The sequence below is a fragment of the Mytilus galloprovincialis genome, chromosome 8, assembly GCF_965363235.1.
Source record: "Mytilus galloprovincialis chromosome 8, xbMytGall1.hap1.1, whole genome shotgun sequence".
NCBI classification, from domain to species: Eukaryota; Metazoa; Mollusca; class Bivalvia; order Mytilida; family Mytilidae; genus Mytilus; species Mytilus galloprovincialis.
In genome coordinates this window covers 50640442-50657537 of record NC_134845.1, presented here as the reverse complement: position 1 = coordinate 50657537, position 17096 = coordinate 50640442, and the positions used below count along the sequence as shown (strand labels likewise).

General features: G+C 33.5%; 1 protein-coding gene across 5 annotated transcripts in view; it reads right to left on the bottom strand.

The window, feature by feature from the left end:
• LOC143042151 (uncharacterized) overlaps positions 1-9112 on the bottom strand; it is a 65243-nt gene extending 56131 nt beyond the window's left edge. Inside the window, exons 1-5 of one of the 5 annotated variants that reach the window (XM_076214416.1) lie at positions 8810-8962; positions 5385-5725; positions 4294-4622; positions 2552-2763; positions 1701-2019 (exon numbers count right to left, since the gene is read on the bottom strand). In XM_076214416.1, coding sequence (XP_076070531.1) covers positions 1888-2019; positions 2552-2763; positions 4294-4622; positions 5385-5725 — 1014 coding nt within the window. In that variant the 5' untranslated portion in view covers positions 8810-8962 and the 3' untranslated portion in view covers positions 1701-1887. The other 4 variants (XM_076214415.1, XM_076214413.1, XM_076214411.1 and 1 more) reach the window with 4 other exon arrangements.
• Positions 9113-17096: the final 7984 nt, after the last annotated feature.

Genomic DNA, 17096 nt, shown 5'->3' with positions numbered 1-17096 from the left:
TAGAGGTAACTGCACAGTTAGCATGGAACTGAGCCTCAATGTTCAATAGACTTTATGTGAGCGATTGCTTTCGTCTGGCGTCTGGCATCGTATATATATATATAGTCGGTTATTTCTCTTCTCCAATGACATATAAAATTAATGGCAATAATTGTATCTTGCAAATTAGCATCGAAAATCATTTACTACCATTTCGTGGTTACACAATGTAAATAATGTATTAATAGCTTGAAGTCATACTTGCTCTCAGTTTTAAAACAATACAATATAATTTAACGAGGTTTCGCAATTGATACATGTAACAGTAAATACAATGTTGTAGTTATCAAAGATACCAGGATTATAATTTAGTACGCCAGACGCGCGTTTCGTCTACATATATATAAGACTCATCAGTGACGTGCATATCAATTATTTATAAAGCCAAACAAGTACACATATGCAAAGTTGAAGAGCATTGAGGATCCAAAATTCCAACATGTTGTACCAAATACGTCTAAGGTAATCTATGCCAGGGATAAGTAACCGTGAATACTTTGCCACTTTCATATTTGAACTTTTGAAGATTATTCCTGACTTCTAGTTTTTATGATTTGTATCTATTTTATACATTTCGAAATAAGTTGGAAAATATATTTGAGGATTGTTATAAAGTTTCACTCAAAAGCTTTATAGTTATAAGAAGATGTGGTGTGAATGTCAATGAGAGAACTCTCCATCCATGTCACAATTTGTAAAAGTAAACAATATCTCAGAAGCATAGGTTCGAATCCCTGCGAGGGAAGAATATATATATATATATATAACTCGTCTACACATCAACCCAACAATGTTAGATCTGTAAATTTGCTTTAGCAAATGTTTTGTTCTTCCCTCGCCGGGATTCGAACCTATGCTTCTGAGATATCGTAGCACCAAATCGCCTGTACTGTAGCCGTCCCGCTAGACAACACGACCACCTGGGCTTCATAAAAATGAGGATTTCGGTGGCCGGGTCTTACCTTTCCACGTCAGTTTTAATCTAGCGTCGAACTACAGTACATGATATATATAAGGCATGCAGATGTTATTCTTACAGATCAGCTAAATTATCTATAGTAAAGGATCCTACAAAATATAGCCTTTGTATGAGGTTGATACATGTACAAGGATATATTGACCTAAAAGAAGTTTATTGACTGAGGACGAAGTGTTGGACAAATATAGTATATTTGATTCATAATTTAACTTCTTTATAAAGTTATTGACTGTTTTAGTTATTGCATTTGTTTACTTGCCTTACATAAAACTATTGTCGGAAGTATATGATAAAGCGATTAATAGATGGCCTTTTGCATATCAGCCTGGGTATCATCCCTCGTCTCGGGCTGATAGTGGGATCTCGGGATGATACCCAGGCTGATATGGAAAAGGCCATGTATTAATCTCAGTCTATCTAAATAACAAACAAAAAACACATTGCAAATTGTATCAATAGGTATTAACAAGAACATCCGATTTGAGAGTATTAAATAGAAACAAATGAAATGTCCACTTGTGAGGTTTGTTTATTTGTTTGATTCTTTTAATATCACTTTTAAAGACCTTGGCTGAATCATGGAGACATTCGGCGGGAAGGCAGAGTCTGTTCCGCCAAATCATTTTATCGTTTTAGCGCAAACTTATTTTCCTTCAAATTAAAGCAAATGCACACCTGGACATCAATGTATAAACTTGCTCATTTTATTGTTAATAATTTGAAAATTCTTTATCAACTACAATAAAATGTAAACACACACATAAATATAACAAAATGTTTATTTAGGTGACTGAGAGCTAAAAGTTTACCTTTGGTATCATAGTTATGAATTGTAATTACACAATCAGCAGTATACACAATGATCATGTTTAGCGATTCGAAATTAAAAGGACATATATAAATGCCATTACAGCAAATATGAATGCGAAAATTGACAATATGTCCATTATACTGAATTTTTTTGGACCAGGTATTGGATCATCTTGACGTGGGTTCAAAACCTGAAATACAAAACACACATTACTTTTTATACATTTTAAAATTAAACTAAGATTAAGTAAGAAAAAACTGGCACATTTTTCACTAATTCTTCTTTACATGAATCAGCGTGTATATCACGCTTCAATTGTTTTACATTCATCACTTTGAGGTCATCTAAGAATGCTTTGTGATTTTGCTTATATTCATACATGTGTCTAGGAGTCTTAATTAAGCAAAGGACATAATATGATTTTATATACTAGGTATAAAAAGATGTGGTATGAGTGCCAATGTGACAACACTCCACCCAAGTTACAATTAGAAAAAGTAAACCATTATAGGTCAAAGAACTGTACGGTCTTTAACACATAGCCTTGGATCACACCGAACATCAAGCTATAAAGGGTGAAACCATTCATTGTTGAAGGCCGTACTGTGACCTATAGTTTTTTTTTTCTGTGTCAATTGGTCTCTTGTGGAGAGTTGTCTTATTGGCAATTGTTCCACATCTTCTTTCTTTTTTTAAACGAGTTACAGCAACTAAATGTATACCTGTTTCATGAACTGTAAAACTGGCACATCCAGCGATGGGATTGTTGTATCAAAATGTAATCCTTTAATATCGATGTCATCACAGTAATTTATGATATGAGCAAACCGACACTGCGGTAATGCCAAGAGATGACGAAATGATTCAATTCTGTCTCTTACGACGTCTGGTGGGTATTTGTCCCTGCATGTTAATACTCCATAAACCGGTATCACTGTTAAATAAAAAAGAAATTCAGTCGACATTTTTAACGGCACTTGTGTTTTTTCTATATTGCATGGTAGTGTTTTACTTTATTTTGGCCATACTCCACACATGTGATATTGCAGGTCCATTTTCTGAAAGAGGAAAGCTATGTTCCCTGTTATTTCACTCATATGATTCAAATATTTAATGTATTTAAATTCTACTTTAAAAACTAATTTCAAAGAGTGTTTATCATCTACATATTTTGCAACAATTTAGCATATTTTCAATAAACCAAAATGCTATTCTGCACAACATAGGGCTGTTGAGGAAAATTGTAAAAGAAAAATAAATGCAAATTGTACATGCTTTTTTGAAAGTTTGCATCAAAGGGAATCGTTCAATAAATTGAATTATAAATGTGTATTTTAGAGAAACTACATCTTTTAACTGTTAATAGAAAATTTGGTTTTAATTACCAACGCCCTTATATATTTTTAGACAAAATACTCACAGTTTGCAAAATTTGTAAAATAGTGGTTTTGGGTTGTTTGTCTTTGTGTTTAAAGATAGATTAAATGTCTCGAAATCCGACATAATAATATTTAAAAACCATTAACTACATACTGTGATACTGCGAATTCAAGCTTTGATTTAAACACTTACAAAAATGGATCTGGATTATAATAACTAATTCTTAAAAAAAATGGCTCAGTCTCTATTCTATGTTTTCAAGTGGGTTTTCTTTGTCGCTTTATTTTATTTCGCTGAAACAAGCTGAATGATATACAGCCGTTATCCCGATGATATTTGATAGATTCTCTCTCATAACGATAATCATTGCTATTATTTCTTTGTTGTAATGTAGAATGTTGCGTTCTTCGATCAATGCAATGTTGCTATTTTAATTTCCTTATTCAGCTATTTTTCCGTTATAGTCGGAAAATGAAAAAAAACAAAAACAAAAACAAGCCATAAGTTTACATCTTATGGATTAAAGGATTATGGATATCTGCTGTACTGATACACTTTAGCATTACAAGCTATTGCCGCCGTGTTGCTTTCATTATATTTACCGTTAAATCTACACATGTACACCTACGTTTATTGTTTGTAAATATAATTCATGCACCTCAAATCTCTCTTCAATAAACAACAGAGAGTATTTCCATCAAACGTGAAAATAATCCAACTAAAGAAGAAAAACTTCGATGCTCATGCGCATAGTGTATCAACCGTCAAATTGAAACTTTCAGCATGTTTGAACTACAGTATTACCATACACACAGTATATATTATTGTAGAGTGGGTGTTTGTAAAGAAAAACCATAAGTTGTTTTGACATAAACGATGCCAACTGAGACTTACTGTTTAAAAAATGGCTTTAAATCATTCAAAGTTAATAATAAAGGATATTATCCCATGCGAATTGGTCGCCCAAATTAATGTCAGTGTATCAACTTAGCCTGAAAACTTATCAGAGCGATTGGACAACACAATAATAAAAGAAAATGATGTGTTTTGCATTGGTTAATGATAATAGCAAGTCAAAAATTACCTCTATGCTTTGTTGAAGCTTTCCAAACAGCATTTAAAAAGTTCTCTGGTATAGGAACATCAAGATTTGACGTACAGACCACAATTATCCGATCAACTGGGCGATGACATACTCCTCGATTGTACCTTTCCAATAATGCCGCAGGGCCATAGTCTTTTGCGTAGTCTTTTGCTTTACTTAATTCTTCACTTTCCTTTATTCTTCCAGTACATACCAACTCGAGAAGTGCCACAGTTTTTTCATCGTCTTCAAATCCAGTCATATCCAAAAAGGTCGGCATAAGATAATCGTCTGGTTCTCTCCGTCTGTAGTAAGTATCTTTGACGTAGCTATAACAAAATAAATGAAACAAACATGTTTAACCCCGCCGCATTTTTGCGCCTGTCCCAAGTCAGGAGCCTCTGGCCTTTGTTAGTCTTGTTTTATTTTAGTTTTAGTTTCTTGTGTACAATTTGGAAATTAGTATGGCGTTCATTATCACTGGACTAGTATATATTTGTTTAGGGGCCAGCTGAAGGACGCCTCCGGGTGCGGGAATGTCTCGCTACATTGAAGACCTGTTGGTGACCCTCTGCTGTTGTTTGTTATTTGGTCGGGTTGTTGTCTCTTTGACACATTCCCCATTTCCATTCTCAATTTTATTAGCAAATTATGTAAAAGGCAAAGTTTTCTATGACATAGTTTATGCAAATATTATATATATATATTAGCCAAACAAAGTTCTACAGAGATAACGTGGCACCAAATCGCCTTGCATTATACCCGACGCTCGACCGACAAGGCTCTACGATGCAGAATGTCTGTCATGATGCGTTTGAACTTTTAATTTTTCCTTTGATTTTGTAGAGATAACTGTGAAATTTCCAAAGCCGCCAGGTTAGGGAAATGTGGTCCCACGACTACTATTTTTTGCGAATACTCCTTAATAGCATAATTTATATATGTGTTTAATTAAATTAAATAGGTTTTAATTGAACTCTCTTTCTTTTTACCATGTTTACTGCTAAACTGCAATCCATGAACATGTTTATGCTTGATTTTGAGGATATCAAATAGAGACTATCACAGTACCGCGGAAATTACATACAAACCTTGTGAATCTTGTTGTACGCTGTCTCTGTGCTCTGCCAAAACTTCCAAAGGGGACTATTTCTGTCCATCTTTCTGTACTAAAACTAGCGAATATGGTGTTTAAAAGTGACGATTTACCTCCGCCGGGTAATCCAACGATAGCAATATTCAATGGTGGTTTTCCTGAACTATGGGTTCCGACAATGTCCTGGACTCTCCTGATCAGTTTATTCTTTTCGTCATATTTAGGGTCGTCTTTTGGATCTTCATGTGGAACTATATCATGGTCCCGATTGTAGAACTTTTCTACGAAGGAATTCTCCCAAACATCTTTTTCAGGTGTTATTTTAGAGCGGGCCATCTAGAAGTAGAAATATGTGCTAGGAAATTGTAATAGTGATTCAGATGACTTTGATATTCAACGTGAATTGAATATAACATATGGGTATATGGTATGAAGACAAAAATCCATTTAGAGTAGAATAAAATATATAGCTTAATATTTCAAAATAATACAGTCAAGAAAACTAAACTTATAATTCATGCAAGATGAATGATAAACAAATCTGAACCAAGAAGCCACAAATAACCTAGTCTTCAGTTGATTAAAGGACTTTTGCCTTGTACAGGCATACTCTGATGTTCAGTAATTGTTGTACACTAGTAATTTTTGGGACCCTTTAAAGCTTGCTGCTCGGTGTTAGCCAAGGCACCGCGTTTAAGTCCGTACTTTGACCTATAATGGTTTACTTTTATAAATTGTTACTTGGCTGGAGAGTTGTCTCATTGACACTAATACCACATCTTCTGTTATCTATATAACGAGTGACTAACCTACCTTTAAACCATGAACAGTGGTGTAGCAACACAACATACGAACAAACTTAATAATCAGTTGTGAATCTCTACTAACTTAAAATATATTAAAAAAAAAACAATACTACAATCCGAAATGTAGATACACCAATCTAAGAGTACTTGCAGTTACTTAAAGCTGACACAAAGCCAAATACAATGAATTATGTTAAAAATATATAATCCTATTTGGACTGCCAAACAGTTTGTGACAGACAATTTATCAGTTGCTTCGTGTCGCAAACTACTGTACCCCTATTATTAGCAACACCAAATGATAATAATGGTAAGTAAAAAAAGGGGGAAAAAAGTTTTATTATCAAATTAAAGACCAATAATGTTTCAAAAACAGGTCACGTGGTTTTTATTCTACTTGTTTGTGTTATGATAGTCAATGTCTGGCTCACAAAATGAAACTCAATTTACTGTGTAACTATTTCAAATATGGCTGCTATATTCAAAGCTTTCTCTCAAGGTATATCAAAAAGAGTGTCAAAACTATGAACTCAATGACTACATGTATGACCAATTGAAGACAAGATAATATGACTCATGACTGACTGACTAATGAACCAGAAAAATAGAGTATGGGTTATCCCTAATAATTTTATTAATTAAATGTATTTGCATTCAGGTATCGCAGATCATTCGTTCTTAGTGTTTTAGTTTACGTTTTGTTTTATTGAGTTAAGCCTTCCAATTGATATTTTATCGTGTGTTTTTTAATGTTGTGATGTTATTTTATTGTTTCAGAAAAAGGGAGAAGGTTTGGTTCCATTAAAACGTGTAATCCCGCCGCAAATGTTTGCACCTGTCATAAGTCAGGAATCTGATGTACAACAGTTGTCGTTTGTTTTTGTTATTTAAACTGGTTTTTTTTATATAATAGATTATACCGTTGGTTTTCCCGTTTGAATGGCTTCACATTAGTAATATTGGGGCCCTTTATAGCTTGTTGTTCGGTGTGAGCCACGGCTCCGTGTTGAAGGCTGTACCTTGACCTATAATGGTTTACTTATATAAATTGTTTTTTGGATGGAGAGTTGTCTCATTGGCACTCATACCACATCTTCCTATATCGAACAGTACTATGAAGATATAACAGAATAGAAGAATTGATCAACTCTTAATAAATCTATAATAAAACTACTAATTAATTAATATTCTGATAGAACATAATATTAATGCTAAACACTCTACAACATATATATGTCCGTCTGTCATTAATTTCTGTTGAGATTTAATAGTAGTTAAGAAAAGAACCAAAAGTACAAGGCGAAATCATTATAATGAATATGCATAATATGACTAAGGGAGACCTTGAAGTGCAATTATACATAATTAGAGAATGGTGTGTGCATCAGAAAAGTATAAAATTTAACAAAACGATATTAATGGTTTAGGCATATTTCAATTGAAAGAGCCAAAATAGTGTCATTTAATTGTGAAAATCAAATAGACGAAACGATCTTCATGCTTTTAAAATGTTTAAAGGAAGAAAGAGAGATTTTTTTTTTAATAATTTTGATTTAAGAAATCTAGTAAATTAAGCTACGATGCTAAGGTTGCAATTTGAATCTTCATTCTATTGCAAAAGGGTAACATACTAGGATCTAACAAACCTAACACAATCCTCAAATGAGAGCTTGCTTTGGAAGTATATTTATATTCGATATAACTTCAATTTACTTAATTTTCTTTGTAATATACATGTATGATTATTTATATCATTATTGGGGTATGGTGCTTGTTATAGCTTGCTGTTCGGTGTAAGTCAAGACTCTGTGTTGAAGACATTACTTTGAACTAAAATGGTTACTTTTAGAAATTGTGACTTAAATGGAGAGTTGATGCGTTGGCACTGATGCCACATCTTCTTATATCTATTATCCTGCTCATTATAAGCCGATGATGTGTTCAAAATATTCAATCACTTTACTCTGCAATGAGTTCAAAGGGGGGATACATTTTAATATATGCAGCCTCCTTCGGTAATAACTGCAGCTTCTTTTGAATCTTAGATTAGAAATAAGATAAAACAAATGTTTGCGTTATTACATGAGTGTTTGCCCTACAACGCAAAGTTTGCGTTCTTTTTGCAAAGATTTGCAAACATAGGAATAAATATTTTAAGATATTTGTGTGTCGCTATTACGCTTCCGTACACATGACTGTACATATATGTCTACTTAAGTATTTAATTCATGATCAATATGCGATGTTACATTTGTAGTGATCAAGGACAATACTAAAAATATTTAAAATTATTTGATATTGAAATACTTCCCCGTTTAAAAAGCAGTGGAGTGTATCACGATTAAAACATTCATTGTTGAGAATATGTCCTTTCAGTTTTTTAATATTTTGACAAAAATTGTTAAAGTATAATATGAAATGTGTTTAAAGCCTTTGTTTACAGTTACCATGTAAACGAAGAGAGACAATGATCGCCTGTATCATATTTAAATTTTGATATGTTCCGAATTTATTTTGAAAAACATGTACACACTCTTTTCAGTACATGAACATTTGATTTTCCAAAGTTTTATGTGTTTGTCTTAAACTACTTTCAAATGCATGTATGACTTACCGTTAACCAAAAGTTTTAATATTGATTTTTAAAACCGAAACTAAAAATGTATTTGCACCATTTGGAACTCCTCTGGTTCTATCTATTTATAAATATAATAAAGATTACACAAATATTGCATGCACGACTTGACGTGTATATGTCAGCAAAAAGTCAATGAATGAACGACTTAGTTTATGACACACAACAAACCTGAATAGTTTAAATGTTATGTACACGTTTAAATTGATTAGTTCAAATGTTCTGATCTATCAGACGGACACAGGTATACTTTTGTGTACATTTATGTGCATTGTATATATATAGGAGATTGGGGTCACCCCGATATTCCGATACCCCACTTGTCCGACCACTGTTCCTACACGCCAAATAGTCCGACAAAAGTTGATACCTGCCATAATACATTTAGAAAATCTACTTCATGAGGATATGGATGGAGATTTACAGAAAAAAGAAAAAGGGGCAAAAATATAACATGTATAAAGAATAGAGAATATTGAGGTGCTAGGATATAATTAAGATGGGAGAACAATGGGCATCAAGTATAAAGAACAGAAAAAATGGCCTAAAATTGAAGAATACAGAAATGAACGACCACCTCCTCCTATTATAAACACTCATTAGAAGAATCGTTGTTGAGGTGGTTTTTGAACTACTCTTTCTTATGAGTATATCATAAAAACAGATAATACCATGCCTATCTGGTATTACTAACTCGAGATTACTAATAAAGAATAGTTTACCTTCAGAATATGCATATAAAGAAATAGAGAACCTTGCAATTTTTAGTTACCTTATATAGAAGTGGTTTTTTTTTTTTTATGGGAACACATTCACTTAAAAAAAATTAATTTCATCAGCAGTCCAGTCTCTCCTTATAAGAATAAAGGAGTGACGAAAGATACCAGAGGGACATTCAAACTTATTAATCAAAAATAAACTGTCAACGCTATTGCTTAAAAAGAAAAAGACAAAAACAAACAATAGTAAACAAGACACAACAAAAACAAAAAAGACTAATCAACACGAATGGGTAATAAGGCCTATTTGGTAGGTCTCATTCGTGAAAAGTGAACGGGATTGTTGTTACGACACAAGGAACATATCCGCTATCATCTGTGCAACGGATATTCATATCAAGCATTTCATATACAATCGTTTAAGCAGTAAAGGCTTATTGGAGCCTTAACTTTCTTTTTTTTAAGTGAATATGTGCCGTGGAAGGGATACTAAGCTGCATATCTTCATATTAGTTATTCGACAAAACTTCACAAAGTATATTTATAAGAAGAAGATGGTATGATTGCCAATGAGACAACTGTCCACAAGAGACCAAAATGACACAGACATTAACAACTATAGGTCACCGTACGGCCTCCAACAATGAGCCAAGCCTATACCGCATAGTCAGCTATAAAAGGCTCCGAAATGACAATGTAAAACAATTCAAACGAGAAAAAAAAAACGACCTTCTTTAAATTAAAAAATGAACGAAAAACAAATACGTAACACATAAACAAACGACAACCATTGAATTACAGGCTCCTGACTTGGGACAGGCACATATTAGTTTGACAAAATGTTCGCTAATCTGCGTCTCAAGCATTCTATATTTTATTTGGGTAAATCCCACTATTTTCACTAATACTATAGCTATGTACCAACCAACCTGGGTAAAATGTATTATCTGTACATAGTCATTCGATGGACATGGTCAAAAATGCAAATGGGATTAGAACTATTGTCACTGTGGTCTTCTTCCGACTGGAAGTAAACCCTTGCCCTTGCCAAAGTTGGACGTCTGTTTGATTATGCGTGGTGTATAATTTTCAACTAATGTCAGAGTGGTGATCGACGTTTTATCCGATGCCTCGGGTAGAGAGAGGTCCATGTACTCTTCTGCAGGTTGAGAACCATTACAACAACTTTTTGAGGGGTTATTTGTGGCCTTTGTTTGAGCCGGTTGCAAGGCAAATGTCTGTCCCTATTCAATATAGTTTAATTGTCCACTGGCAGTCCAAGTTTCATTGACCTTTTCTCATCCGGTATGGCATCTAATACAGGACCTAACTATAGTATTTTTTGTTGATTTCTTCTCGTCCTGAAAATGAATGTAATATTTGCCACTGGACTTTAAGCAAAATTATAATATTGCAAGTACTTGATGAATAAATCATTATTCAGATAACTCTCAGGAGGATAAGTTTTAACCAATGGGATTATCCTCTTAAAATAAAGACTACATTTACTTATCCAATAAAATGTTCAATTATTCAATGTCGAACGATTGGGGTTTCGGGCCAAAGGGGGTGTCGGACTAACTCAATGTCGGACCAATGGGGTGTCGGATTAATAGGGCTTTGGGGGTGTGTTAGTTGTGGGGAAAGGGGTGGGGTAGAGTTTCAACTATTTGATCAGGCCTCAAAACATGAACAAACTTAATGGTTTTTTACATCATTTCGTGAATAAATAATTTGTTATGCGTGGTGTATAATTTTCAACACATGTCAGAGTGGTGACGTTATATCTGATGCCTCGGGTAGAGAGAGACCCATGCACTCTTCTGCAGGTCGAGAACCATTACAACAACTTTTTGAGGGGCCATTGGTGGCCTTTATCTGTGCCTGTTGCAAGGCAAATGTCTGTCCATATTCAATATAGTTTAATTGTCCACTGGCAGTCTAAGTCTCATTGACCTTTTCTCATCCGGTATGGCATCTAACTGTAGTATTTTTTGTTGATTTCTTTTCGTCCTAAACATGAATGTAATATTTCCCACTAGACATTAAGCAAAATTATAATATTGCAAGTACTTTATAAATAAATCATTATTCAGATAACTCTCAGGAGGAAAGGTTTTAACCAATTGGATTATCCTCTTGAAATAAAGACTTGTTCAATTATTCAGTGGCGAACGATTGGGGTATCGGGCCAAAGGAGGTGTCGGACTAATTGGATGTCGGACCAATGGGGTGTCGGATTAATAGGGCGTTGGGTGTGTGTGTGTTATGGGGAAAGGGGTGGGTAGAATTTCAACTACAAATGTAGAATTGCCATTGCGAGCAATAGCGGAAGTCACCCTGGTCCGCGAATTGCCACTAAGTGGCAGCCATTTTGATTTTTTTTTAACATTGAATTAACATAATTTACTTCACAATACATCATTTTGCAAATTTTCAGAAAATTTAAAGAAATTTGAAAATTTTGATGTTTGTACTGTTTCCATGGCATCGGTCGCCATTTTGAAAATTCCAAAGATGAATGGCAAGTCTTCTCAAGCCAAGTAACATTTTCGAAAAGTTTCTTCATTTTGGAAGACTTTCCGATTTTTCACATTATTTTTGTTTCCATGATAACGGCAGCCATCTTGGAAATGCCAACCTCCGATTGCACATCTGCACATGGGGGTTAACATTATTGCAAAGTTCCATCACCATTGGTCCATTCAATTCCGAGAAATAGTCTGGACAAAAAAGTGTGGAATAATAAGAAAGATTATGAATAAAAAAAAGAATGGAACAATAACACTATGTCACCCGACCTCCGTCAGGGTGACATAAAAAAACAGCAGTTATAATGCAATTAAGTTTTTGAATAAAATAACTAACGAATTTACGAACTTTTTAGGAAATGATATTCAAATTGTCCATCATCATGATAAATGTCCATCATCATCATAATACAAAGATCAAAATTAATGGAACAAAATTATCTACAGATATATACTGTACTTTTTCCTTTATCAAACTGATAAACAAATAACAACCGAGAATAAAGGCCCATGCTTTGTATTATTCTAACAAGATAAAAAAAACTTTTGTTTTTATTAATAAAAAAAATGTGTGGACTTTAACGGTGCTTTTTTGTGGACTTTAGCGGAACTTGTTATTTTGGACTTTAACGGCGTTTTCTTGTGGACTTTAGCGGAGGTCATTTTGTTGACTTTAGCGGAAAGTTTGTGGACTTTAGCGGCGTTGTGGACTTTAGCGGAGATTTGTTGTGGACTTTAGCGGTGTTGTGTACTTTAGAGGAATTGTGGACTTTAACGGTGCCACAAACCGTCATTAAACATGCTAAAGTGACTTTTTAACATGTTTAAGTCAGTAGTTTGTGATGTTTTTTTTTAAACAAAACTATTTAATGGCATCATACAACACTCACATGAATTCATATATACTTTATTTTAAAAATAAAATAAAAAGTACATGTATGGGAAGTTCTCTTCTTGGAAATTATAGTATATATCAAAGCATGCATTAAGCTGTACACTGATATTTTTTTCATATTTTTAAAACCAGATACTGAAGGAGATTTGACCCGTGTCGTAGTGGACATTTACAAAAATACGGTATCACTCTGGTCCATTTGCTCAATTTTTCTTACCAACAATTTAATTGCCGTTATAAAAGCATCATTTCTTTTGTAAGACCCTAATGTTTATATCACTTGCAAACAAAAATTACATTGATTTTATAAAACTGTTTATTAGCAAATTTTAATGACTCAGTTTGGTAGTGGATATTGTGTCAGGGACACACATTCTGAAATTAAAAATCCTATGTTAAATAAAATTGAGAATGGCAATGGGGAATGTGTCAAAGAGACAACAACCCGACCATAGAAAAACTATTTAGTAGGGAACAAAAGCTGTTTATTAAAATATGTTGGCTCTAAACATACTTTTGAATTATTAACGAACTTATATTAAGTAAAAAAATATTTATTTCTACATTTTTTTACGATATTTTAGAGTATGAATGTTGAACAGGCGGTCTAGGGACATGCCATTTTGGTTGTTTTTGACCATGATTCAGGAATCAATATCTTATCAATCCCTCTAAAAAGTAAACTGTGTCTTTGCTAACAACTGTTAAATCTAATTCAATGTACTGACTGCACAAAAAATTACTTGCAAAGATCAAACACACTTTTTTTAAGAAATATATAAAAAAAGAAGATGTGGTATGAGTGCCAATGAGACAACTATCCACAAAAGACCAAAATGACACAAACATTAACAACTATAGGTCACCGTACGGCCTTCAACAATGAGCAAAGCCCATACCGCATAGTCATCTATAAAAGGCCCCGATAAGACAATGTAAAACAATTCAAACGAGAAAACTAACGGCCTTATTTATGTAAAAAAATGAACGAAAAACAAATATGTAACACATAAACAAACGACAACCACTGAATAACAGGCTCCTGACTTGGGACAGGCACATACATAAATAATGTGGCGGGGTTAAACATGTTAGCGGGATCCCAAACCTTCCCCTAACCTGGGACAGTACAATATAAGAACGAACTATAAAAATCAGTTGAAAAAGGCTTAACTCATCAGATTGACAAAAAATACAAGTGGACGTGGCCGGGTACTTATACATCCCAACACAAAAAGACAAAATGAACAGATCTGAGAGTACTCGCAGTTATCTGACAGCTAGTTCAAAGCCACTAACAACTAATAAAAAAAATGATGCGTTTAAGACTAAACAATCAATCCGTACACATCCAAGTAGGTTTTTATTGAAAAAAAGCCCATATAGGGGATGGAAGGGTCGAACGTGTGTGTGTGCGGGGGGTGGGGTGGGGTTGATTTGCGGATGGTTAAAGTTTCAACTATTTATTCCGAAAAAAAAACAAGAGCAAACTCTTTTACAACATTTCGTGAATAAATATTTGTTTATAGTTTGTGACGATATCGACCGCTTTTGTGCATTTAAGGAAGCTCGCGGGTACAAGATTTTCAGAAAAAAAATAAACATTTATTTTTCATTACAGATTTTATTTACTTCTTTAAGTAGTTGGCACTTTATCATATGGTACAAAACTCATTCCAAAAAATCAATTCGTGTTGGCCCCAGGTGACTTTTAAAATTTAGACATCATTGAAAAAGCTCCAAGTTATCTCCCTTTGGTACAAAAATGCTTTTTGTTGGCATTAGATATGATTTTTTTTTAACTCATTGGTGACCTATATTTGTTATTGTGGTTTTCGAATAAGCTGTACATAAACTAAATAATTGTAAAATTGAAGTGATTTCTGTAATTTAGTTCTTTTTTATTTCACTATTACCGCTATTTCTCCTATTAGTTCAACAGAAAAAAAGGACATTAAAACAAAAATGTATGCTTCTTTCGAAGGCAGATTGTGAGCGTAAATGAACGGTGACCCCATTGTTTTATTTCATTTTTCTATTAAGTAATATAAGATAAAGTTAATTTATAGAAAAATATAGAGTTATCCTATATTGAATAAAAAAAATAATTTAGACCCGCGAGTCCCCTTAAAGCTAAAGAAAGTTGTTTTTCCACCAAAGGACCTATATTAGAATCCTATAATAGTGCAATTCATCACTGTTCTACAGTCCTTAGTGTCAGATTCATGCCAAAAGATATGGATTTGCAGAGTTGACACGAAAGAAACAAATCTAGACGAACATCTATTTACTGCATTTAGGTTAATATGAGTTTTATAGAGTGAATTATCTTAACTGAACTGAATTCTTTATTTGCAAAGCAGTAGTTACATGCTAAAGCAACACAAACATATTTTCCTTGTTATAATTCTGTTCATAGTTAGTTTGTCAGTGTTTGTTTCTTGCAATACATTAGATATAGATAGGAACTTATTTTTTTTTTAAATTATACACCAGTTCGTATTCTAATTAAATTTGGTGTAAGGTACAACGGGCACGAAACATATTTAGCGATTGGTAGGGAGGGGTGTGTTTGACACATTTTAACCACTTAAATAAATTTATTTTACTTTATTTCAAATGAAACAGGGATTATCTCACCGTCTAGTTTTAAGCCGAGATAAACATGAACCTGCTAGGATATTTGGAGATAATCTGTGATTTTACTCGGGGAAAAAGTAAATAAGCGTTATATTCTCCAGATAAATTTGCGCAAATATTCAGTTAATATATTTAACAAAAGTAGTTTGACTTAATATGAGGCTCGTAAAAGAAATGTCGTAGAGTATTCCCCTTGGGTAGATAAGTGAGCTCATATTAATTTCTCGCACAAAATTCACAGCCACTTAAATCTTCTTTTTTTTCTCTATTGAAATATTTTTTATTGTTAAGAAGCTCCCCAACAAATTAAAAACTATAGTCTTAAATTCTATAATCTTGTAAAGGTCAAATTATTTGTGAGTACATGTATATATAAGACCCCGTTTACACTGGCAACACAATTTAATCGATCTTTATTTGAATGGAAAACAAGTCTTAATAAGACCAGTTAGCGTTTACAATGCACAAGCAAGATCGATAAGAATCGATCTTTATTTGAATCGATCTTAAAAAAATCAGTTGGCGTTTACATTGCACAAGCAAGATCGAGCTCGAGAAGCTTGAAGATGAGGATTTGCAGCAAAGAAAAAGAACTTGTCAGTTTAGAAGATAATCCTAAAACAGCGGAATCAATGTTTACCTTTCTTATTCCATCCATCATTTTGAAACACGTGTTTTTTGCCGCCGAACATGCACAGATTTACTTTTATATCTAATTATAACATTCACCAGGGCCCCTTAAATATTTTGTTTGGGGGGGGGGGGTAGCACCTTCTGGGAATTAAAGGGGTTCAAAGTTCATATTATTATTATTGAGGGAACGAGATAACTATCTTGTGGCAACGACATAGCATCTTGAGGGAACGACATATAATCTTGAGGGAACAACATGTTTGTTTTTTCTTTCATGGCGGCATTCTGCCACCGTACATTTATTTTAAGGATGCATGCCGTACAAAAAAGTGCACGTATAATTTCAATTTGAAAGTATCGTACACAATGTATGTCGGCATGAAATGTACTCATACAGCTTGTTTCTCTTTATGTGCTCTTTTTGAGTATAGGAAATAGACATTAAAAGTTCTTTTTTCTAGAGAATAAAGGATTAGGTTGCATAGGTTGACGTTATTGTTGAATCTAGTCAAGACGACGTTGTACTCAGATCAGCGTGAAACTAGGTACATGTACCCATGTTCATTGAACTATGTAATTTTCAAATTCACTGAATATGGAAAATGATAGTGCGAGCAAATCTAGACAAAAACTTTTTTTTCAAATTCAATTCGTTTACTTTTTATTCTCATTTCTTATCCTCAAAGCACTATTGTTATTATATAGCCTGGATATACGCCGCGTTTTTTTATATTTTGTTTTGCAATAATTATTGATTTCTGTTGACGATCTCAGTTTATAGTTTGAAAAACAGAGAAAACGTAAAGGAGACGTCAAATTATGGTTTACTTTATTTCCAAAGTAGTCCC